The following is a 26,220-nucleotide window of genomic DNA, read 5'->3' on the forward strand; positions in this document are numbered from 1 at the left end:
CTGCAAATAGCCATATATCAGGGTAACATAATGATATTGATATTATTGACTATATAATATTACAAGTTATGAATAACATTCTATAATGACAAATGACGCCAACTACCCAGAGTTACGTCAAACCTGACAGGTCCCCGTCCTCTGAAAAACTGCCCTCACTTAAGACACCAGCTATAAGTTTGGGGGTCTCCAGGCCACCTTCATTTCTGACCAGCTGGCTATAAAATCAGTGGTTTCAAGTACCCCTCAGTGTTCAATAATTTATTGCAATGAGTCCTTGAATTCAGGAGCTTACTATTCAGCTCAGCATACTACTCAGGTTACTTTTACAGCTTTATTCTAGTGAAAGGACGCAGCACCAGCCAAAGAAAGAGAACACAAGAATGAGATCTGGGAGGGTCCCAAACACAAAGCTTCTATTGTCCCCAGGCATATGTCTCCCCTCAGCTCATCAGTATGCATCATATTGCCAACCAGGAGAGCTCAGCTTCAGTGTCTAGTCTTTGTATTAAGGCTTCATTACTTAGGCATGATTGAATCATTGGCTATGTGATTGAACTCAGTCTCTACTCTCCTCCCCTCCTTGAAGATCAGGCTTACATCACTTGATTCAAAACGCCACCATTCTTTTTTTTTTTTTTTTTTTTTAATTTTTTAAAGTTTTATTTATTTTTGAGAGAGAGCGAGACAGCACGAGCAGGGGAGGGGCAGAGAGAGAGGGAGACACAGAATCCAAAGACAGGCTCTGAGCTGTCAGCACAGAGCCTGACACAGGGCTCAAACTCCGGAACCGTGAGATCATGACCTGAGTCAGAGTCAGACACTTAACCGACTGAGCCACCCAGGTGCCCCAAAACCCCAACATTCTAATCACATGGTTGGTATTTTGGAGGTAGCCACCCCTCATCCTAAATCACAATTACCATAAACTATATTAGAGGCCTACCATGAAAAACAAAGACACTCTTATCACTCTGGATATTCCAAGGGTTTAGAGGCTACCTGCCAGGAACCTAGATAAAAGCAAATAAATCCCTTATTATACATATTCTAAAGTGTTGCAGATGTAACAAAAAATGAGGCATGAAACAATTTCAATGAGTTTAGGAATTTTAAGGCTCTTTGGTTTCAGTAGATATAGATAAAAGCCAAATTAAAATGTGTTAAGAATTGAATAGAGATGTGGGGGAAAGGGAAGCAAATATAGACAGGGGGTATTCAATTCAAGTACTATGTTACAAACACTGCATGTCAGATAAGCAATTAAATGGAAAGGTGTACATTACTATTCACTGTAGAAATAAAAAAGAGGCTGGACTTATTCTGGGTGCTCTGTGCTCAGGCTCCTGTGGCATCTTCAGTTCCTCCCAGCCTTAGGAGTAATCAGGAAGGCCCAGGATAGGAAATTGCAAAATGGAAGTGCTGTTTTGAATTTTTATTTAAAGGGCAATGATAACAAACAAGATTGAAAAGAAGTAAATATATATGGTGAGTTTCTGGAAAGAAAAAACAAAAAAGTTCTAGTTAAATTATGTTAAACAGCGAGGTAAATTTGAAGAGGAAACTGGCGCTATTCAGCAATTTATGAGTCAGGCAGCATCCCATCTAGCCTACAGGAAGGAGCTTTGAGGAGCCATGCAAAATGGAAGACTTACAGGCAGGAAAGGGGAGAGACAAAGAAACTGTATTGTTTCAGGCAAGGTCAGCTTTCTTTGAAAGGGAATGGAAAGGGTCTGTTGAAAAGATTACCTCAATGCTGACAAGGTAATTCCAGACTGAGTGTTTAAAGGTAACATTCCTGAGTGAGGCTAAAACTGCAGTTAGGTTAGATGCTAAGTTTTGGTTGGCTGACATGGGCCTCAGCATAAGTGACTCCATGTTGGACCTGTTGTTTCCTTTTTAAACAGCTGTTTCCTTTTCGTTAGACTTTCAGCTTTACTGAGATATTGATGAGGAGAACAAAGGCATGAGAAATGCAGATAAGGTTAAATTTCCTTACAACTTACAGCCCACTGATAAATACCTGAGACATGCAGAACTTGACATTCCTAAGGGACTCAAGCATTAATGTTAATGCTTTGCCAGAGATTAAAAGCAACTTTATCTTGACAATAGCCATACCTTAAGGATCCCACAAGTGTTCTGTTACTTACAGAAATCCCTTTAGAGATGTGTGTTATCTCTTCCTCCCCCAAACTTAAAAATATGTGATCAGTCGCTCCTCACAACCACAAGTGCAACTCTTTGTGCCCACAAACTCTTGTCCCTGTGATATAACAAAAGCACCATAAAACATCTCAAAACTTCTTTCTTGACGGTTGTGCTCAACAGCCCCGCATCAGTGCTATCTACATTGAAGGCATTAGTGCCACTCTCATCTACCTCTCTGTAGGTCTTACAGCTTTTGATGATCCTCTGCACGGTATTCACAGGTCATGATGGGTTTTGCTTAATCTCTGTGATAGTCACAGACCATTACTTCAGATTCACAGTGTTTAAGTTGGCCATTATCTTCTTCCTTTTCTTACATTCCAGTCTCAGGTAGATCATTTGTTTGGTGGGTAGTGGCTGGGAACATACGTTGAAAGCTTTTGAGAGAACAGAGCAGTCCAGGGAAATCACAATGATTATTTTAAGTAGGATAATTCCCCGTGTCTGGAGTGTACTTGGGATCCATGGTCCCCGAGACCCAAACCAATCAAACTCAAATGAGTCTAAGAAAGAATCCATTGAAGGAGTCACCTTTTCTAAGCCAAGTGGCTTTCTCTGCGATCTTATGTAACTGAGTTTCAACTTCCCCAGAAGTGTTAGTTAAGGTGCAGCAGGTGGTGGCCACAGCATAGATACCTCCTTCTTTGAAGATAATCAAGGGCTATCCCATAATCAAGATCAACTTTGACCAGAGAGTCTAGAACGTTATTGCTTTCACAGTAGATTCTACAATACTTCTCAAGAATTAAGAAGAAGTTCCAGCTCATAGCCTCATTTGAATTCACTCCTAGCCAGGGAAGTAGGGGACCTGCCAAAAAAAGCAAATTCTGAATTTGAACTCCTCCTGGTATGTCTTTCTAACTTGACAATGTAAATTCAGGGAAGTTGAGCAATGAGGTGTCTCTCTCTGTGTGTGAACAATTAAGAGCACGGTTCAGTAACCTAAGAGGCGTTGCCTAGTTTGTGTCAGCCATCTAGGCAATCATAGACCCATGGAGAATGATAACCACAACAGTCAAAAGTACATTCTGGTGGGGCACAAACCATTTCTGCTAAGGTGGTACTGTTCATCGATTTTAGCATCATAGACATTGGAGTTTTTGAGGACAAATCTAGCAGTCTGAAAGGTTACTGCTTCTTAGCAATGGCCAAGAAAGATGTGGGTGATGGTGTTATCTTTCAAGGCCACTGCCAGAGTTAACGGAAAGAAAGAAAAGGGTACAGTGTTTTATGTTTAAAGTAGGAAGTATTGATCTGGCATGTTTGGTGGAAGCAGCCTACCTCCATGTGAGCTACTGTTCTTCCTCATCGATTTGATTCAAAGGTCTCCAGAATCCGCAGAGAACCACATGTCACGTGAAGCCACCTTCGGCCGTGAGATGTGTAGCTAAAGTTCAAGTTAGGTTGCCACCTAGGTAGGGAGGAGGAACTGGTATAATACCTTCCAAGGAGATTCAAGGACAGTCTTTGTTCTTAATTATTTCAAATGAAAAAGGTGGGAGACAGTCAAAAACATTCTTTTGGAGTCCTAGCCAGGTATTTGAGGAAACTAGAAGAATTCAGAATCTAGTCTATGTAACAGGTATATAACAAAGCTGCAAAGATAACAGGATTAGAATCAAATATCTACCAAGGTATAATAAACATAATTTTTCTCTCTACAATTACCCCCATTTTTTTAAACAGAGATAATCAGAGTAAAACTGATTTATCTGAATTGGACTTGGCCTGATTATTTTCTTAAGTAGAGCAAGAATAATGATTGGCCATATAAACTCTTTTTTTTTTAAATTTTTAATGTTAATTTATTTTTGAGAGAGACAGAGTGCAAGTGAGGGAGGGACAGAGAGAGAGAGAGAGACAGGCTCCAAGCTCTGACCTGTCAGAGCCCCAGTGCAGAGCTCAAACCCACCAACGGTGAGATCATGACCTGACCTAAGTTGGATGCTCAACTGACTGAGCCACTCAAGCACCCCTATAAGCTTTTCAAAACTGCTTTGATGGAACTTTTCATAAGGAATCTCAGATGGACCTCTTAAAAACTATTAGATTTTACCTGCAAAATCTATGGTCTGAGTGAATTCCTCTCTTCTCAAGGTCCCTGAAAATATCCTGAGATTCCTGGGCTGCCAGGCAGCAACCACTCTTATTTACCTGGTAAGGCTGCTGGGGATCCTAATAGCAAGGTACCAGGTTGATTCTTCCTTAAAGCTGTCTGGTCATATCTGAGTCTATATATATTTCTCTTAAATATGGCATTCCAGGGGTATCTGGGTGGCTCAGTCGGGTGGGCGTCTGACTTCGGCTCAGGTCATGATCTCACGGTTCGTGGGTTCGAGCCCCGCATCGGGCTCTGTGCTGACAGCCAGCTCAGAGCCTGGAGCCTGCTTCAGATTCTGTGTCTCACACTCTCTCTGATCCTCCCCTGCTCACGCTGTCTCTATCTCTCTCTCAGGAATAAATAAAACATTAAAAAAAATTTTAAATATGGCATTCCAGATTTGGTTTAGCCAGTTTTCAGTTGTGTTCTGTTATGAAGAGAATAGATTCTTATTGAATTTATGCAAATAACCAGATATATTGCCATGAAAAGGATATTCAAGAGTTTTCAAATTCTGGAGGAATCGGGAAAAGCAATGTTCAATCTTCATTTAGAAAGGTACACTTTAATAAATTGCTGTAAGTCATAGATCACTTAAGAAAAAGTTTCCTTAAATTTGAAAGAGCAGAACATTAAAGAACCAGCAATATTTCAAATAAAGCCTCATGCAGAATTATAATCACCCAGGTAAACTGGATGGCTCAGTCAGTTAAGCATTCAACTTCAGCTCAGGTCATATCATAATTCATGGGTTCAAGCCCCACGGATTTTTATTCCCTGTCTCTCTGACTTTCCCCTGCATGTGCTCTGTTTCTCTCAAAATAAATACATTTAATTAAAAAAAAAAAAAAAAAAGCACCTGGGTAGCTCAGTCAGTTAAGTGTCCAGCTCTAGGTTTCAGCTCAGGTCATGATCCCATGGTTCCTGAGTTTGAGGCCCCTGTGTCAGACTCTCTGCACTGACAGCGCGGAGCCTGCTTGAGATCCTCTTTCTCTTCCTCTCTCTCTCTCCCTCTCTGTGCCCCTTCCCTGCTCGCACTCTCTCTCTCAAAATAAATAAATAAACTTTAAAAATAATAAAATAATCAAAATTATAATCATCCTTCTGAGTTCATTCAGCCCTGTGTATTAATTACTTGTTCTGCTTGAATCTGCATTTCCTATTAGCTCAGTGTTTATGATCTTAAACTTATGAGAAACCTGTACTTGTCAAAATGCTTTAAATGAATCTCCTTGACGTACAATGCACTGTTGCAAGAGCACTTTTCGAAAAGCATCTGAGTAAAACAATAACTATCTGCAAATGGCTAAATACTTTTTTAAAATCCCCATTGTTAAAGATGTGATGAGAGTGGATTATAATGAAATTGACAAGGAATTTGGTTATTTCTGTGACACATTTTTAAGTGATGACTGGAATTATCATAATATCGTAGTAAGACATAGGAATTTAGAAAACTTCAGGAATTTAGAAGGCTCGGTTTTTCTTTTTTTCTTTTTAATATTTTTTAATGTTCAGTTTTGACAGAGAGAGACAGAGCATGAGTGGGGGAGGAGCAGAGAGAGAGGGAGACACAGAATCTAAAGCAGGCTCCAGGCTCTGAGCTTTCAGCACAGAGCCCAGCAAGGTGCTAGAACCCACAGACTGCGAGGAGATCATGACCTGAGCCGAAGTTAGCCGCGTAACTGACTGAGCCACCCAGGCGCCCCATAAGGTTCAGTTTTTCTTAAATAATCAAAGACCCAAAGATAAGGTTTAACATGAAGCACAGTAAATTATTTTCTTAAGACACAAAGGCTTTGCTTCCAATGCAGATTATTTAAAAGGTAAAGAAACTTTCACTATCTGTTACCAAAAGCAGACCCAAAGTTTAGGAAAACTTTGTCCTTGTAACAGAGGGAAAGCCAATTGTAATTTTGTACCAGTGATATTAAAAGTTATCTTTTTAAATTTAAATTAATTTATTCTGATCTTAGCCAGCTTGATTGCCATAAAATTCCTTTCCCAAGATTCCATTTTCCCAAAATTCACACCTTCTGCAGTTTCTTGTCCATTTTTTTTCTCTTTCCCATTCTGAAATAACCAGTTTCACTTGAGGACAAAATTACTTCATTTTTCCCTAACAAAAATACATCTCCATTTCTCATACCTCCTTTTACCAAAAGCACACATCCTACTTTTCTTACATATGGAGATGTTTTCCTTATTATTTCTAGCAGTTTTAATTACTTGTATTGGTATTTTTAACACTAAAAACTGTAATTTTTGGTGAAAATAAAGAAGTAAGCAATTGTGAACTGTCTTTTACGTGAGCATTCTGTGACTTGACAAATTGTAAATATTTTTTTTTTAATTTGTAGAAACATATGCTTTCTGATAGTAAACTCTTCAATGTGGCACAAAACATGACTACTAATAGACTCAAATATCTTTAGTTCCTCTGTAAAAGGAAGTCAGAAGTGGGTAAACCTGTGTCCAGTAATTTTTTCAACATTTAATCTTGTTTTGGAAATAATATAGATATTTAATTCAACTTAGCAAAACTTTAAGATTTCAGGCTACCAAAAAATGTGGGGACACTATTTAAAAACTTGACCTAAATTCTTTTTTCTCTCTTACATCTATTTAATTCACTGTTCTCAATAATTATGTTTAGATTACCCACAAAAACTTCATGAGACAAACTTAACCATCATCCATCACTCTTCCTTTCTGACAAATTTTGTAACAGAGATAACACGACCTAATTTGACTAATAAACCCAAGTAGAATAAAGTTATACATCTACATTAATTTTTATGCTGATAATTCTGAAGGCATATCTCTTTTAATCAACCCAGATTTCAACTAGCTTCTATTTACCAAAGATTATTTCAGATCACATGAACTTAAAAAGCATTTGTGTTAGTTTCTATTATATTTCTGAGACTTTTAGGAATCCTTAAGGCATATAAGTGCTTAATTCTCTTTAAGCCAATTATATAGAGCCCTTTTACAAATTAATTTTATAATACTATCCAGAGGTAGAAAATACCACATTGCTACAGCATATAGAGAAACAAATGAACATAAAGACAGACACAAAGACCTTGTACCTTCCATTTATAACCATTAGTTATAAAAGAGATTGGATCTAAATTACATTTCTGGCAGACAGAATAATTTGAAATTATCTCTTAGATGGCAAAATCCTTTTATTAATATTTGTGGAAAAGATACAGGTTTTTGATTTGCCTAAGTTTTGGGCTTTTTTTCAGATTTTTATTTAAATTCTAGTGAGTTAACATAAATTCTAATGACTTCAATATAATGTAATATTGTTTTCAGGAATAGAATTTAGTGATTCATCACTTATATAACACCCAGTGCTCGTCACAAGTGCCTTCCTTAAAACCCATCGCTCCATTATCCTATCCCCCACTCACCTCCCTCCATCAACTCTCATTTTGTTCAAGAGTCTTTTATGGTTTGTTTCCCTCTCTTTTCCCCCCTTCCCATATGCTTATCTGTTTTGTTTCTTAAATTCCACATATAAATGAAACCATATGATACTTGTCTTTCTCTAACTGACTTATTTCACTTAGCATAATACACTCTAGCTCCATCCGTGTCATTGCAAATAGCAAGATTTCATTCCTTTTGATGGCTAGTAATATTCCATTATAGATATGTATGTGTGTGTGTATGTATTTATATATATGACATCTTCTTTATTCATTCATGAGCCGATGTACATTTGGGCTCTTTCCATAGTTCGGCTATTATTGATAACGATGGACAAAAGAGTCCATGTACCCATTCAAATCTGTATTTTTGTGACCTGTGGGTCAGCACCTAGTAGTGTAATTGCTGGGTCATAGGGTACTTCTATTTTTAACTTCTTTAGGAACCCCCATACTGTTTTCCAGAGTGGCTGCACCAGTTTCCATTCCCACCATCAGTGCAAAAGGGTTCTCCTTTCTCCACATTTTCACCAACACCTGTTATTTCCTGTGCTATTAAGTTCAGCCATTCTGACAGGTGTGAGGTGGTATCTCATTATGGTTATGACTTTTATTTCCCTGATGATGAGTGATGTTGAGCATGTGTCTTTTAGCCATCTGGATGTCTTCTTTGGAAAAGTGTCTATTCATGTCTTCTGCCCATTTCTTCACTGGATTATTTGATTTGGGGGTGTTAAAAATTTTCATTTGCTTCCATGTACTTTCTTATTTCATCTTTAATTTCCCGTTTAACCCATTAATCCTTTAGTAATTCTTTAACCCCCATGTAGTACTTGTGGTCTTTCCAAATTTTTTCTTGTAGTTGACTCCAAGTTTCATAGTATTATGATCTGAAAATATTCATGGTATGATCTCAATTTTTACTCAGTTTTACTTGTTGAGGGCTGATTTGTGGTCTGGTATGTGATCTATTCTGGAGAATGTTCCATATGCACTAAAGAAGAATGTGTATTATGTGGCTTTAGGATGGAATATTCTGAATATATCTGTTAGGTCCATCTGGCCCAGTGTGTTATTCAAAGCCATTGTTTCCTTGTTGATTTTCTGCTTAGATTATCTGTCCATTACCGCAAATGAGATGTTAAAGTCCCCTACTATTATTGAATTATTATCAATGAGTTTATGTTTGTTATTAATTGATTTATATGTTTGGATGTCACTAATTTGGGTGCATAGACATTTATGATTGTTAGTTCTTCCTGATGGATGGACCCTGTAATTATTATGTAGTGCCCTTCTTCATCTCTTGGGACAGTCTTTGTTTAAAACCTAGTTTATTGGATATAAGCATGGCTACTCTGGCTTTCTTTTGACATCCATTAGCATGATAGATGCTTTTCCATCCCTTCACTTTTAACCTGCAGGTGTCCTTAGGTCTAAAATGAATCTTCTAGGCAGCATATAGATAAATCTTTTTTTTTTTTTTATCCATTCTGATACTCTGTGTCTTTTGATTACAGCATTTATTCCATTTATATTCAAAGTAATTATTGATAGATATGAATTAAGTGCCTTTGTGTTACCTGTAAATTTGGCATTTCTGGTGATACTCTCTGTTCCTTTCTAGTCCTTGTTGCTTTTGGTCTTTCTCCACCCTGACCCCCCACCCCACTCAAAGAGTTGCCTTTAATATTTCTTGCAGGGCTCATTCAGTGGCCACAAATTCCTTTAGTTTTTGTTTGTCTGGGAAACGTTTTATCTCTCCTTCTATTTTTAATGACAGCCTTACTGGATAAAGTATTCTTAGCTGCATATTTTTCCCCATTCAGTACATTGAATATATCCTGCCACTCCCTTCTGGCCTGACAAGTTTCTGTGGACAGATCTGCTGTGAATCTGATCTGTCTTCCCTTTTAAGTTAAAGATGTTTTTTTCCTTGCTGCTTTCAAGATTCTTTTCTTGTCTGTGTATCTTGTGAATATAACTATGATACATCTTGGTGACAGCCACCTTTTGTTAAGTTTAATGGCAGTCCTCTGTGCTTCTGGGATTTCAATGCCTGTTTCCTTCCCCAGATTAGTGATTTTTTCAGCTATTATTTGCTTATATAAGCCATCTGCTTTTTTAAAATTTTTTAATGTTTTATTTATTTCTGAGAGAGAGAGGCAGTGTGAGCAGGGGAGGGTCAGAGAGAGAGGGAGATACAGAATCTGAAACAGGCTCCAAGCTCTGAGCTGGCAGTCAGCACAGAGCCCTATACAGGACTCGAACCCACGAACTGTGGGCCGAAGTCAGATGCTTAGCCGACTGCGCCACCCAGGCGCCCCCTGTCTGCTCCTTTTTAGCTCTCTTCATTTTCCGGGACTCCTATGATATGGATGTTATTATACTTTAAGGAGTCACTGAATTCCCTAAGTTTACATTCATGATCCAGTACCTTTCTTTCCCTCTTCTTTTCAGCTTCATTATTTTCCATATTTATCTTCTGTATCACTGATTCATTCCTCTGCTTTCTCCATCCTTGTTGTCATGGTATCCATTCAGATTTGCATTTCACTTATAACATTTTTAATTTTGGCCTGATTAGTTTTTAGTTCTTTTATCTCTGCAGTAAAGAATTCTCTGATGTTTTCTATGTTAAAGCCCAGCTAGTGTCTTTAAAATTGTCATTTTAAATTCTAGTTCAGACATCTTACCTATATCTGCATTGATTAAATTACTGGCTGTTACTCCCTCCTGTTCTTTCTTTTGGGGTGAATTCCTCCATCTTGTCATATTTTTAGGGTGTGTCATTGTTAGGAAAGCCTGTTATATTCCTCCTCCTAAGAGTAATAGCTATATTAAGAAGAGGTGCAAAAAAGACAAAAGGAAGGTAAAGCATAGGTGTGTTTTGGTCTGCTTGTTAAAAGAAGCTAGATCCAAAAAATAATAAATAAAAATTTTTTAAATAATTAAAATTTTTTAAAGTTAAAGATTGTTTTTTCTTTATATTATTAAACAACAACATGAAAGGAAGCTAGAGCCTCTTTCTCCTAGAATTGAAGCTAGGAGAAAGCTAAACACTCTGTGATTAGTAAACTTTGTGCATGCGATGGGTTGTGCTGGTCTTCTGGGGTGGGGCCTACTGTGCTGATTCTTAGGCCCACTTTTCCTGGTGGAGATGCGCCTGCAGGATGCAAGGGAGTGGACCTTTGTGCAAGTGGCTCTGGCCTCCACCAGGTGGCACTGTTTTGCTCAGTGATGTCAGTCAGTGCTGATGAGTGGGAGAGGGAAGGGGAGATGGCCATACTCCACTCTCTAGTCCTGTCAGCAGGGAGCTTGCAGTGCCACTGTTCAGGAAGCCCTCACAGAAGAGCAGATAATAAAACAATCTCTTGTATCCCTGGTTTCCACCAGATCCCTGTCTTCACCCTGTCTGCACCCAAGCTGTCTGCCAGTCAGGTGGCACAGCACTCCTGTGTTTTATCTCAGGTGTGTGGCCGAGTTTCAAAACTCCAAATTTTAGAGATTAGTGCAGCACAGACCCACACTGATCCTCTCAGGGAGGGTCTTGCTGTCCTGTGGCCACTGCTGGCTTGTTGCAGAAATCAGTTGTGTGACCAGGCAGCAGTTCAGAGGTTATGGTGAAGCACAGGAGAAAGCCAGCACGAAGGCTTTGCCCTCAGCCGGTATCCCTGTTCCTGTGTTAGTGTATGGGAAGCTCAATGGCAGCTGCTGGGTTGTTTGCCCGCCAGAGAGGCCATGTCACCTCTCCCAGATGCACTCCAGGCAGGAGAACTGCTTCTCCCCATGTGGCCCAAAGGATCCTCAGACCACACTGCCTCCTCCTGGTTCTCTTCCCTCCTTCCCCACCAGAGCATCACCAAGCCCACCAGGCACCACCCTGGTGATGGTGCTAATCTCTGAAACTTGAGACTCTGCACTCCACTGTTTGTAAAAACTGGCAGCATTAGCCCCTCTCTTTTCCCAGTTAATAGTTTTGTGGAAGTTGTTCTTGTGCATTTCTCTTCTCATGCTTTCACTCATTCTCTCACTTTCTCTCTCACTCTTCTCTTTGTGATCAGGGCTCCTTCCCCTCATAGTACCCACAGATCTTCTCTCTACCAAATCAACTCTCTGCAACTCCTACCTACCATGATATTGCGGTTTTTTCTGTCTCTAGTTGTGCATATTTCCTCACTCAGCCCTCTGATATCTTGGGTGTTTAAAATGATTTGATATCTGTCCAGCTGTGCTCCAGGGACAAAGCGAACCTAGGGTCCCCCTACTCCTCCACCATCTTAACTCTGCTTCTTTCTACTCAACTAGCTATTTGTGTAAGTTTTAAAGTAACACTTTATTTTCTGGTTGTTTTGTATTTCTCTGACTTTCTATAATGTTATGCTTAGATTCTTTTAAATTTTTTGCATATCACAGCCTTTTTATTTGTGGTTACCATAAGGCTCATATATAACATCTTTAATATATAGCAGTTTATATTAGGTTGATGGTCACTTAAGTTTGAACGCATTCTAAAAGAACTTCATTTTTACTCCCTGCTTCCATGTTTTATGTATATGTTATCATATTTTACATCTTTATTCTGTGCATCCCCTTTACTAATTGTTTATATATATTTGGTTTTATTGCATTTGTGTTTCAGTCTTCATGCTAGCTTTGTAAGTGACTGCTTACACTGTTTTTCCTTTCATAATTTTCTTCTAATTATGACCTTTTGTTTTACATGTGAAGAAGTCCTTTTAACATTTTTTATAAGGCCAATTTTGTGTTGATGACTTCCTTTAACATTTGTCTGGGAAACTCTTATCTCTCCTTCAATTCTGAATGATAACTTTGCCATGTAAAGTATTCTTGGATGTAAGTTTCTGTGTGTGTGTGTGTGTGTGTGTGTGTGTGTGTGTGTGTGTGTGTTCCTTTCAACAGTTTGAATATATTATGCTACTGCCTTCTGGCCTGAAAAGTTTTGCTGAAAAATGACCTGATACTTTTATGGAGTTTCCCTTGTACATAATTAGTTGCTTCTCTCCTTCTGCTTTCAAAATTCTTTTACTGTTTGACATTTTAATGATGTGTTGTAGTATGGACCTCCTTGGGTTCATCTTCTTTAAAACTGTCTTTGATTTCTGAACATGGATGTCTGTTTCCTTCCCTATGCTAGGGAAGTTTTCAGCTATTATTTCTTTAAGTTTTCTACCCCCTTTTCTCTTCTCTTTCTGGAACCCTCTAATGCAAACATTTGTTTACTTGATCTTGTCCAAGAGATAGATCCCTTAACCTATCCTCATTTTTTAAAATTCTTTTTTCTTTTTGCTATTTGGGTTGGGTACTTTCCTTTATTCTGTCTTAAGGAGTGGTGATCTGTTCTTCCACATTTTCTAATCTATTGATTCTTTCATCTGTATTTTTTATTTCAGTTATTGTATTCTCCATCTTTGATTGGTTCTATTTTATGAATCCTACTTCTTTGTTGAAGTTTTCACTGAGTACACTCCTCTTTTTTCAAGCCTCGTGAGCATTTTTATGATTATTACTTTGAACTCCTTATCAGGTAGGTTGCTTATTTTCATTTCATTTACTTTTTCTTACATTTTGTCTTGGTCTTTTGTTTGGAACGTATTGCTGTGTCTCATCATTTTGTTTGACTTTCTGTGTTTGTTTCTATGAACTAGGTAGAACAGCTACTTCTAAATTTGAAGAAATGATTTTGTGCTTGGTCATCCCCTGTGTAGTCTGTATTTATCTGGCACCTTTGGCTGACTAGAGCTTGCGCCATTGTGGGCTGGGGGGTCCCCTGGCTCTCTGTGCTCGGGTTGCCCTGGTGGGATGGCCATAATGAAAGTGGGCATGCTAGGACAGTTTCAGGGCCCTCTCCAAAGAGGGTGTGTTGGCAGGACAGCTGAAGCTAAAGTGGGTACGAATCAGATTATCCCAGGGCTCTCCATTCAGTGTGCCCCCTGGTAGGGAGGGGTAAGGGGTACATTCTTCCCTGGTGGCAGCTAGAACCAAGGAGTACACAGGTCAGGACATCCCAAGGTGCTCCGTTCTGGGGTTTTTCAGGCAAGTTGTCTGGAGCCAAATCATGGGCCTGGAATGTTCCGGGGTGTTTTGTACCTGTGTCATCTGGGCAAGAGGGCTGAAGCTGTAGTGAGCGCTGACCAGGGATTTACCGATGTGTGCTGTGTTGGCTGTCTTTGTGGGATTACTGGGGGTAGTGTGGGCCATTGGGCCCAGGGCTCACTGAGGTGTAGGAGACCAGCTAGGGTACCTGGACGTGTTCCTAACCACATTATCAAGGTGGAGGGGAAATGAAAACCATACTGTTTACCAACCCTTTTAACCTAGAAAGCTCTCCTGCCATTTAGCCAAGTTCTAGGGCTAGATCTTTGATATTCTAGTTGTTCTTTTAAACCACACCATCTGGGGCTGGTATGTGCTAGGAACCCGGGGTTCCCAAAGGTGGCAGGGTGGCTGTTGAGCGTGGACACTGCTCCCATCTATACTATCAAAGTAGAGGAGGAACATAAACAGTGGCACTTCCAGCAGCTCTGCTGCCATTTGGCAACCAAAGGGCTGGTTCCTTTATATTCTAGTTGCCTTTTTAAACTTCAGAGTGTTGTTTTCTTTGGTTTTGTTTTGTTGTCTGCACCCCAGGGCAAATGAATCTGCACATGGTCCCTTTGCCTCCATCTCTTCCATTCTCTATCTGATCTCTTTTGTTGTGCAGAAGCTCTCCATTCAGCCCTTAGTTCTTCAGGAGGAATTGTTCTAGAAGGAGGTATAAATTTGGTGTGCCCAGAGAGATGAGTTCGGGGCTTTCCTACACCCACCATCCATTCAGCCACAGCCATTCTTATTCCTGAATTTGGTATTTTAAAGAGACCTAGGCGCGAGTTCCTCGAGGAATCAAGTAGAACATTTGTACTTCAAAGGCACAGAAGAAGAATGTACATTCCTCTGTGCCCAACTTTTGTTTTTAAAAGCCAAAGTTTTTACAATATTTACAAGCCTTTCAAGATAAATAGAGGAGGTTTGGGGATTGGTAACATGAATAGGTGGGCTTTAAATTGTTTCTGGATCTGCTTTTCTAGTTTTATAAAGATTTGTAAAGTAAGGACAGTTGCTTTTCTTTTTCTTTAAGTGTTTGTTTATTTTGAGAGAGAAAGGGAGATAGAGAGAGAACCCCAAATAGTCTCTGCACTGTCATTGTGAGCCCAATGCAGGGCTTGATCTCAAGAACCATGACATCGTGACTTGAGCCATAATCAAGAGTCTGATACTTAACTGACTGAGCCACCCAGGCTCCCAAAGGACAGTTGCTTTTAATTCCTCAAGGAGTGGGTTGCAACTAAAATGACATCATAGATTGATTCACCCATTAATCCTCTTATGAAGGCTTCAGAAAGTTTTTCTTGCCTTCTGGGTACATAGTTTTGTTTTAGTTAAGGGGGGAAGGCCTTAAAAAAATTCCCATTAGGCTCTGTTTATCAGCTTCTGACCAAAAAGCAACTTCATTAGAGTTGATGTTTAAGAATTTGCTTAGCCTAGAGGTTCCTGGCTGTCTCAATCAGTTAAGCTCCTGATTTCAGCTCAGGTCATGATCTCATGGTTTGTGAATTCAAGCCCCATGTTGGGCTCTGTGCTGACAGCTCTGTGCCTGAGATCTTCTTCAGATTCTGTATCTCCCTCTCTCTCTGCCCCTCCTCCACTCATGCATGCGCACGCTCTCTCTCTGTCTCTCTCAAATTAAAAAAATAACTTTTTTTTAAAATTTACATAGGACCTTTGAGTACACTTCTTTTTCCAGTGTCCCAGTTGATTACCAATGAAACATTCACCCTTGGGCCATCATTCTGATGGTGGATACCTAGAGGGTGTAATGTGGGCAGCCAAGTGTTATCACAGGTGCGTGGCTTTGGGTCTGTTGTAGCTGTACGGCCAGTAGTGTGGCAGACTTTTGTTTGCACTTGTGTTCCAAAGACCTTTCACAGTGTTCAGCTATAGTTACAAGTTCAGACACTAAAAGATTAGTTGCTATTTTGTTAGTTTCTATGGTCCATGAGGGGACCATGTTGAAAACCAAGCATCTCAAAAACCCTCCTCAGTGTTTTGCCATTTTGCTTCCCACATCCATTCCTCGACGTTGCCAGGTCCCACTATCATTTGCACAAGCTGATAAGGATCTGGCAGACTGGGATTTTAGGCCCTAATAATGACTAAATTCTTCAGAACACTTCTGGCAATCCTCCCCTTTGGAAATTCTATAATTATGGCCCTTATTTCATTGTTTGGCTAAGAAGTGAAGGATCCCCAAGAAGGCTCACCCATGACCTTGGCTGGTTTATTGTGAAGATAACTGTTTAATAGTCTCTTCAGAGTGGAAAGGAAGTTCAGACAGAGTTAGAACATGAATACTCAGGTAAAGAAAGGTAGAGGAGAGCAGTAGGAGTCTTGTCAGCTGCATCATCCTTTGTTTTAGGTACTTCCTGTGTCTTTAATTTTTCATGAGCCCTGAGCAACAAATTTTTTCATGAAACAGTTTAGAATCTTGAAGCCTTTTAGAAGTTTCTGCATACCAATTACAGTAGGTACCCCCATTCTGTTTAATTCAGGAACCCTTGCTTTTTAAATGAATAATCTTGTCTAATTGAATGCTCCCCATAATGGCTATTTTAATTCTAGGTTGTCTTTAGTAAGATTTTGCCACTTTTGTAGATATTTATACATTCCATTACGTTTGTTTTAGACATGAAATACGCAGGTGTGCTGGAAGGTGACATACTTAACTTTTTGGATTTTAAGGATCTCTCCTTTTTTTTTTTTTTTTTTTTTTAATGTTTGTTTTTGAGACAGAGGGGGATAGAGCATGAGGCGGGCAGGGGCAGAGAGAGAGGGAGATACAGAATCCCAAGCAGCCTCCAGGCTCTGAGCTGTCAGCATAGAGTCCGACACGGGCCTCAAACCCACGTGACCCGAGCAAAGTCAGACACTCAACCAAAAGAGCCACCCAGGCTCCCCAAGGATCTCATTTTTAAAAAATTTTTTGAAGCTAAGACTTTGGGTCTCTCAGAGTCAAACTAATACTTCAAGGGGATGTGCCTCTTGGTTGGGGGTTGTGTAGTGTTTGAGGTATACCTCACTGCATAGATACTGAGGTTGGCAGGTGACCCAGGGTCAATCTAACCTGTCCATGACTAACTTACCCTAAGATGAGAGTCTTTAGGTTAGGTGGCAAAAGCTGTAACAGCTTTTAAATGCTAGACTTTTTGGGGCGCCTGGGTAGCTTAGTCGGTTAAGCGTCCGACTTTCGCTTAGGTCATGATCTCGCGGTTCATGGGTTAGAGCCCCACATAGGGCTCTGTGCTGACTGCCAGCTCAGAGCCTGGAGCCTGTTTCAGTCTGTGACTCCCTCTCTCTCTGATCCTCCCCTGCTCACGCTGTCTCTCTCTCTCTCTCTCTCCTAGAAATAAATAAAATATTTTAAAAAAAAAAAAGAAAAGAAAATAAATGCTAGACTTTTTGCCTACAATTTTGTAGCTGTTTCCCAGATTCCTTTCTCCATAGCTTTTCTCTATACAAGACCAACAAACCTGTGCTCCTTAACACACCAGCTGTAGCCAAAAGATGTTGCTGCAGTCTGGACAAGAAAAGACCCTGTGTGTCCTACTACCAATCCCCACCATGGAATCTTGGACTAGGGAAGTACTGAACCAGCAGACCTCAACAAATGGGGACTGGGGGCTCCATATAACTGAGTAACTGCAAACTGCCATGAACAAATCCCATGTGGATTTGGGGACAAAAACAAGGGCTGAGGGTATCCAGCAACCAACAAGACTTGTGGCCTGAACTACCAACAGCTCCCAATGTCGAACTAACTGGAAGGTGGATTAGATCAGAAACTCAGCACAAGAGCTGAAGTCAGAACCAAGAGGAGCTTACAGCCCTCAGAAATGGCAAGAAAGGACTCAGAAATGTTCATGGGTATTCCTCCTGTGTTTCTGGTTGTTTCCAAAGTCCCCGGAAGTTCACTTCAGATCCCACTGCTGCCACCAAATCTATTAGAAAGCAATATTCAACTGGGTGAATTGGAAGATCAACTGGCTTTATTCAGCAATTAATCAGGCAGCATCCCATCTAGAACACAGAAAGGAGCTTCGATGAGCTATAAGAAATGGAAGACTTATAGGCTGAAAGAGAGTGACATAAGAAAAGAGTGTTGTTTCAGACAAGGCCTCCTTCCTTTGAAAGGGGAAAGAAAGGATCCGTTGGGCAGAGTACTTCACTAGTGCAAACCAGATAATTCCAGATTTATTGGTAATCTTTAGTTACATTCATAGGTGAGGCTTAAGCTGCAATTAGGTATTAAGTCTTGTTTTACTGACGTGCAGCTCAGCACAAGTGACTCCAGTTTGGACATGTTTCGTTAACAAGCGTCAACTATCTCCTCAATCCAGAGATCTTCTTTACTTATCATTGTCTTTGTCTGTTTTGTGAATTGGGGTAGTAACTGTTTTGTTGTTTTGTTTCTACGTAATTGGTTTCGGTAAGAGTCTCTTGGCACTCCCAAAAGATTTTGACTGTATACAAAATGTCCTTTTGCTCTTTTTGTCATTTTTACACATTTTCAATACAAAAGGTAAAATGAACAGCAAAATGAAACTAAGGGAAGACAATTATTTATAGCATCAGTAAATCAACAGTAAGAAACACCACAGGGATATGGGCTGCTGGCGGCCAGCACTAACTTCAGTTATTGCATAGATTAAAAACATATATTTGTCACACACTTTACTATCATGTACACCCAGTAGTGCTTTAAAAATTATATTTATGGGTCATTTTTTTCTCTCACCAAAGTAAAGCTATTTCTGGGGTGAAACAAACAGCTACTTAGTAGGTCAAAGTAATAGTTAAGAGCAAAAGGTAAAGAACTATGAAGAGAAACCAAACTTCAGGAAGACTGAACAGATCCAGTCAATTTAGGACACCAGAGTTTTGTATTCTTCCTCCTGTCAAAGCTGCCACAGGCTCACCAGTGACCACAAAAGGTAGGAGCTCAATTTTATATTTCATCTGAGAGCTGGCACTTCTAAGAAGCCAGTGCCCATTAGAACCACAATGTGATGGGGGATCAGTACTGACTTAAAGGGAATAATACCTCTTTCTAAACCATAACTGATAGTTCCTGCAGCTGAGAGGGTTTTCCCCAAGGGCCATCAGCCAGGGCCTCAGCCTTGCCTCGGCATAAGAAGCATAACAACTGTTGGCTGAAATATTTCCTCCTTTGGAGGCCACGTTGCATATATTTGTTTACTCTCTTGTCAGCAACTTTCCTAGTTTCCGGTGTCTTTTGTGTTACTCCAGAAACAATGGAAACATTAGCTCAGGAATGGCGGGTATTTTTTCTTTGTGGTTTGTTTAGCTTTCTTTGTCTTCCAAATCTGCAGTCCCGCCAAAAGTCATGTGAGATCCACCCCCAAATGTAGTTTAAGGTTTTGATTCTCCTGTTTAAGTCCAGTGGGTTCTCTGTATTTAACTTTTCATTCAGTTTCAGTAAAAAAACAATCCATGGTGGAACTCCAGAGTCAATTCTTACAATGAGAATCATATGAGGAATTAAACCGAAATAAGTGAGTTTTGTCTTAAAGGAAAATACCCTGTATTCTCACACTGTTTATTTCGGCAGAAACATAGAAACAAGATGTGTGGATTAGATTCCCTTACTGACCTACTACTAAGAATAGCAGCTGGTCTTTGCCATCTGTACTATAATCACCAATGGCTCTGGATGTTGGCGGTAGTCCTAGATATATCATACTTCCCTTTACAGACATCAATTGTAACATCTTGTCAAGCCCTGGATTTGATTCATAAAATAATAACATAGGCTTCCTCTCCTTGGAGAGTTAAACAATCATTCTGCTTTGCCTTAATATTTTTAGTTTCTGTTTAAAAATGTGTACTAGTAAAGATTTTAGTTGGTGGGATATAGAAAATACTTCTTTTCTTCTTGATACCCCAGTCTTCTCTTTCATTGAAAGAGTCCAAGTTCACCATCTTGTATTTGGAACAGTCTAGTTTCATAGGAAAAGGATATGAGCCCACCAGCTTCAAATTACAATTTATTTTATGCCTCTGATCACCTATATAGAGCTCTCTCCAAATTAAAGGATTATGGCATCCCCTGATGTTCAAAGTGAACCTTTTAGAAATGAAGTGTATGTTTTTGTGTGGACTTTGTATCTATGGCTCAGCCCACATGAAACTACCAATAGAAGACTTTTAAAAGAATAGTAATGGCAAAAGACACCTGGCTTTGAACCAACATTATAATAAAAATGAACGTCCAACTCTGTAGCTTTCTCTACCTGTTAACAGTTTCTCTAGTTGCAGTGGGATGGGAGACTTCTCCACCTCAACGTTATCAGCTTTGTGATTTCAAGTGAGACTCCCTCAGTTCCACAGTTTGGGTCTCCCATGACTGGGGACAAAGCAAAAAGAAACTGGTCCCACATGAAGGCTCTTGAGGTGCGAGGATATAAATGTGAAGGCTGGAGTGAAGAGTTGTTATAAGCTCATTCTTAAAGAATCCATATGCACTTTCTTTTTTGTTTCTTTGGTGGTTTCAGGAATGGTCACGTTTTGTTTTGTACCATCTTGTCTGTTGCTTCTCATAAAAGATTCTTCTCCTGAAACCACAGAGGAATTAAATGCCAGCTTGGTTTTTCTCTTATCTATCGGTGTGCCGCAGGAATGAAATAATATTTGGTGTTTTCTTAAAGGGGTAGAAATGCTCTCGCCTGCATTGACCCACCCGGTGTTATCCACCTAAGCCTCCAACGAAGTTCAAAGAGCAAACAGTTAAAGAGAAGCCCAGACTCTGCTAGGCATTTCATCATTGGATGTGGCATAGATTGAGTCAAGAAGGACTAAAATATCCAAGTGAATATACAGTCCTTGCTGTTAGCACCACGCAGTTTATTAGTGACCTTGACAAGAGCTGTTTCAGAAGAGGAAAGGGTCAAAAGCATGATTGGAGTGGGTTCAAAAGAAAAATAGGAGGAGAGGAAGTGAGACAGTAAGAATGGGCAATTCTGTTGAGATGTTTTGCTATAAAGGCAGTCAACAATTGAGGTAGTAAATGGAGGCTGTAGAATCAAACATATATATTTTTTCTCTAAAGATTGGGTTTATTACAACATACTTGTATGCTTAGGGGAACGATTGCATGAAGAAGGAAACCTTTCCAATATAGTAGAGCAAGGACATAGCTGCAGGGGGGATGCCTGTGAATAGACAAATGACAGTAGTACGTGGTGTTCACTGTGAAGATTTGTCTTCAGAGGGGAGCACAGATGATCCTAAGGAGGGAAGGAGTGTATGTGTATGAAGTAGATAGATCATGGGGGCAGGCAGAAACTTATGGGAGTTTCTCTTCTGATTGCTTCTATGACTGAGTTAAATGGTAGTGAAGAAGAACATGTTGGACATTTGATAAGAATGAAGGTGTGAAATATTTGTCTAGGAGAACAGAAGAGTAAATAGAATAGGGAATTTTTGTACTGTTAAGGTCATACTTGAAATTCATTCTCATGAATTTTAGCAAGACCCAGAAAGCAAAGGAGTACGTGTATGACCTTGGACATGCTGCTCTGAGGTAGTTTACATGGGTCTACTATCTGCCCTACCACGTTATTGAGAGAATTAAATGTGACAGAAAGCATTTTGAAGTATAAGTACAGGATATGATATTATGAAACTTAGCTTTGAATTACTTAGCACTTTTCCTTGGCAAAAAGCTTTTCAAATTTGTTTAAGACAGCCGTAGTATCTCTAGAGACAGCATTTGGCTTCTGCCACCGATTTACTCAGTAATTCAGTCTAAGCAAATGACTTAACTTCCTTTTCCTCTTACCTCTCAATCTATAAAGCGACGGTGGTTCTGTTTAAAGCACAACAAATGCTTTGTAAATAAAGGTGCTATATAAATGCAAGCTGGTAATAAAGTGGTATTTCAAGCCTCACTGGTACGGTCACCAGAAAGTTAGCCAGGTCAGCCTTGGGTGGTAGGTGTATCCCTTGAGAAGCTTTTATAGAAGGGAAACACAAGTATCTTGAAATTGGTGGTGCCCACATTATTTCCATTAATGTTCACAACTACTCTTTGAGATTAATAGAACCTGAGACACAAAAGGTTAAATTGTTAAACCCAAGCAGAAGCCTGGATTTGAATCCAAATTTACCTTAAAACCCCGTGCTCTTTTTTCATTTTGCCACATGCAGACTTAGGCTTGAAAACATTATAGCCAGAGAAGGTATGGAATAGTGTTTATTATACACCCATATTTTCACCAACTTAATCTCTTGTTTGCCATCAAAAATGGAGCTAGAGTTGCCCAGTAGCAGGATACCAGCTACTTCATCGGAGATATCATCATGATGGAGTCATTTACAAGCAATCACATGCCAAGAAAAGATAGGAACATCAGGGGAAAGGAGCATAAGCTAACCAAAGATTTCCACTTAGCTACAAATGCCGTTTTCAGACATTCTGGGACAGGAGAGGGGATACTATAAAACTACGTAAATTTGTGTGATCATGGGAACTACAGGAATACTACGTCCTCTGTCCTCATGACTGCAAACACGATATGTACATTATATATTAAATTATGTAACTATATGATATTATACAATTTACAAATTATGAAGCATAAATAGCTCTAAGAGAATCGGTGTCTGTTAGATTTTGGTTTTTGAGTAACAATTGCCCGGCTGATAGAGAAGGTGATAGGAAAGCTATATTTATTTTCTTCCAACAGCTAAAAGGTGATCATACTTCTAAAATTTGTTGAGATTGTCCGAGAAAGTGAGTAAAATACTCATCCATCACTGGAAGCCCCTGGTCAGGAAATGACAGTGCAGTAAATATCTTCAGCAGCCACCTTTTAATGTACAAGCTGTTTTCGGTTGGAATTTTCAGCACTCACATAAAACACACTGTCATGAGTGACTGCTTGTGCTCCAAAGTCATTACTATTGGGATAATGGAACATCTCTCAGTGAATAACCAAAAAACTTTAAATGTCATGTCAAGTTTGTTGAAGCCATTTTCAAGCCCCGTTCAAGGTTACATGAATATTGAGGGTGTCTAGTTTTTTAAAAGTCTTGCGTTCTATGAGAGATAACTCATAAGGTTGTATGAGAGGATAGTTAATTAGAAGAAAATCTCATGTTTCTTGAGAAAGTCAATCAGCTAGAGCCATTTAGTGATTAGCTATTGCAGCTCTCTCCTTACCACCTTCTACGTCAGGCTCAGTCACTTACCAATAAAAGAATATATATACGTGTGTATGTGTACATGTCTGTATGAATATATGTGTGTATATTTGACAGATGATGATGTAGATTTGCTAGGAAGTTTTAACAATTTGCCTCCCAAATGCAGTATTTCTTTTGAGGGAAATCGTTGACTTTTTACACTCCTTTTAGAAACTTTCCTTTTTGTTTTTTGTTTTTTTTTTTTAAATAATCTCATTACTATTCCAACTAATGCATATCTTGGGTCATAGAGTATGGAGATAATTTCTTTACCTGGTGCATATTTATTGAGCGCCATTTTAAGCACTGACATTAGAGCAGTATTTTGAACCGCCTCCCTGCTGTCTTTGAGCTTATATTCTAGTAAAGCAAAGGAGAATGGGCGAGTAAACGGATATGATGTGTCTGGTGGTTAGGAGTTCAGTGAAGGAAAAAATGAGGGATAAATGTGTGATGGAAAGGGGCAGCACTATTTCAGTTGGATGGTCAGAGGAGTCCTCTCTAGATAGCATTTGACCAGAGACCAGAAGGAAATCGGCATTTGTGCTAATGAAACGGTTGTCTATTTATATTTCAGTTTCTTCTTAAACTACATGTATTTATTTTCAATCTACCTGTCTCTGCTGAATATTTTAATTTAGTCTATCTAAGATGACTTGTTTGAGAATAATTATTTTAAGTTAATGTGCACAGTCGTTGCTTATCACAGTGATAAGTTTAATGTTTCTTTCTTCCTTACTGTAGAAAATCAGACAGTGCAGTTGACAGAAGGGTCACGTTCACACTACAATATCAATTGCAACTCAACGAGGACTCCAGTCGCCAAGGAGCTTAATTATAATCTAGACACTCATACGTCTACAGAGAGGATCAAGGCAGTTGAGAAGAAGGAAGCCTGTAATGTAGAAAGTAACAGAAAAAAGGAAATGGAACTTCTTGGCTCTGTGTCTAAAAACGAATCTGTTCCCGAAGTTGAAGCCCTGCTGGCAAGATTACGAGCTTTATAAATTAAACTGGTAAAAAATGATTAAGCCAAATATAAAGCCATGCTCTAAGCTATAACACTTGAAAAAAATTGCTTTTTATATAAGTGACTTTATATAGTTTAAATTATGATATATATTAGAAAAATAAAGCTAACTACATGATTGCAATGCTTTTCCTATGTACTTGAGGGTTTGGCTTATTCAAGATTATAATGGGTTTTAATGCTTTTCTTGTCTCCTGGTAGTCATGTGTTCTATATTTGGTGGTTAAATTATACATTATGCTTTAGAGAACAGGTAGGCACCCATGTGTTCAGCAATGTGTCCTGAAAAGAATACATTTTAAGTCACTGTAATTTTTACCTTATGGCTTTTAGGATTAATGAATGTCAACTTATCAATGTCAACTCTTGGGGTGTGTGGGGGTATGTGTGGTGTGTGTACATACACATACACATATATGTGCATTTATATATGTATATATGGTGTGTATATATATACATACATATGTGTGTGTACGTATATATATATATTCCCCATGCATGTTATTTATGTAGGCCCTTAATTGGGATCTGCATGCTATCAATGTAGCATCAGAAACATAAAATTGAATATAACAGAACTGTAAGGAATGAACGTAAGCTCATTATTATCATTGTTGAATTCATGTTACTTAGACCCTGCAGGAGACTATAAAGGCCACTGAGCACATTTCCAAAAATGATGTACTAGCAATGTATGCACTCTTTGTGAAATGCACATGCTTTTGTATAAAGTAGATGTATATGGTATTACAGGGATGCTGAAACTCTTGAGAGCATTTTTTCCCTTCATAATTATGACTCTGAGATAGAAGTACCATCTTGAAACTTCCCAAGTAACGAATTTTTTTTCCTGTGAACAAACTTGAAGTTGCAGTTTCTTTGATCTGACAATCAATAAGTTTAACAAAGATCTAAAGTGTTTCAAGGAAAGTTTTCCTATGCAGATGTTGCAATTTCCCCTCATTTGGGGCAGTGAATTAACTCTTGATCCTATATGAAAGAAAATAAACTTGCTACTTGCACTAAATGAAAAAAAAAATGGTTTTTTTTTTTGTAGTTAGCATATTCTGTGGATAAGCTGTAAATAGACTGTGCTATGCAGTCTATCTAAGCATCTATTTTGCTTTATTACGTGCAGTAAATAAATGACTGCTCTTTTACCTTCAGTTAAAAAGCAGTTATGTGGAACCAGTCTGGCAAAGTCCACTGCTTTTTATTTCCTTGTTTCAGTTGCCACCTCCTTTCAGCTCCGAGTTAATAAAGTGAATTAATTAGAACTATGAACCAGGCCCTGTTTATAGACATTGGGGAACAGACTTATCCACAACCTATGCAGGGATAAATTGTTCTCCTATGTATGGCTGAAATAGAAATTGCACCTGGAGGGCAAAATGCGTATTGTCCCGACAACAAATCTTAAAAATGAAGAAAGGTGAAGGACATTTACACATTTTAGCAGACAGGCCCCTAACAGCAAGAAAAGAAGTAAGTAAAATAAAAGAATGCTGATGATCAGTTCTGAACATGACTTTGCAAACACTTCGGCTTTTCAAAAACAAACCTGAAATTCATCCAGATAGTTTGGACATACCAGGTGGCACGTAAACTCTCTGGAAACTTGGGGCCAGGGAGCAGCCACGAGGGAGAAGCAGCCTGGCAAGTAAAGGGAAGTCAAGATGACATAGACCCCCCAAGGGCAGAGAAATGCAGGCAAGTCCTAAACAGAAGCAGACAGCCCCCATCGCACCTGTCTGCTGGAGCGGGTGGACAGCCAGCTAGTGGGAGGGCCAGCATGGGCTGGCCTCCTGCAGGTCAAGGCCCCAGGCTGTCCGCCTCCCTGGCGGGAGTCTGTCCTGAGCAGACTCGAAGAGGGGACTAGGTTTTGTGTTTCCCTATCCACACCTAAAGAAAGAGTGGACAGAGGTAAGAGCCAACCAAGAAACAGCTCATTTTCTGCTGCAGACATTTCATTGATCAATGCTCCTTCAAAGGTATGACTGGGGTTTTTACATTCATAGTATTCCTTTAGCCAAGTGTAGATGAAAACTAGACATCAAGGTACAATTTCGCGTTTCTGAGCAAACAGTTTATTCTTTTGAATTTGCAGAAAAACG

At 39.3% G+C, this 26,220-nt stretch overlaps 1 protein-coding gene across 2 annotated transcripts in view; it reads left to right on the forward strand.

Moving 5' to 3' along the window:
- The window catches only part of DIAPH3 (diaphanous related formin 3), a 508,311-nt gene extending 483,191 nt beyond the window's left edge, over positions 1–25,120 (forward strand). For both annotated transcript variants that reach the window (XM_039247287.1, XM_039247286.1), the window contains one exon: positions 23,821–25,120. In XM_039247287.1, the coding sequence (XP_039103218.1) occupies positions 23,821–24,083 (263 nt within the window). In that variant the 3' untranslated portion in view covers positions 24,084–25,120. The remainder of the gene's footprint in view (positions 1–23,820) is intronic.
- Positions 25,121–26,220: the final 1,100 nt, after the last annotated feature.

This window comes from Hyaena hyaena, unplaced genomic scaffold, assembly GCF_003009895.1.
Source record: "Hyaena hyaena isolate Hyena2069 unplaced genomic scaffold, ASM300989v1 scaffold_293, whole genome shotgun sequence".
In the NCBI taxonomy this organism is placed as follows: Eukaryota; Metazoa; Chordata; class Mammalia; order Carnivora; family Hyaenidae; genus Hyaena; species Hyaena hyaena.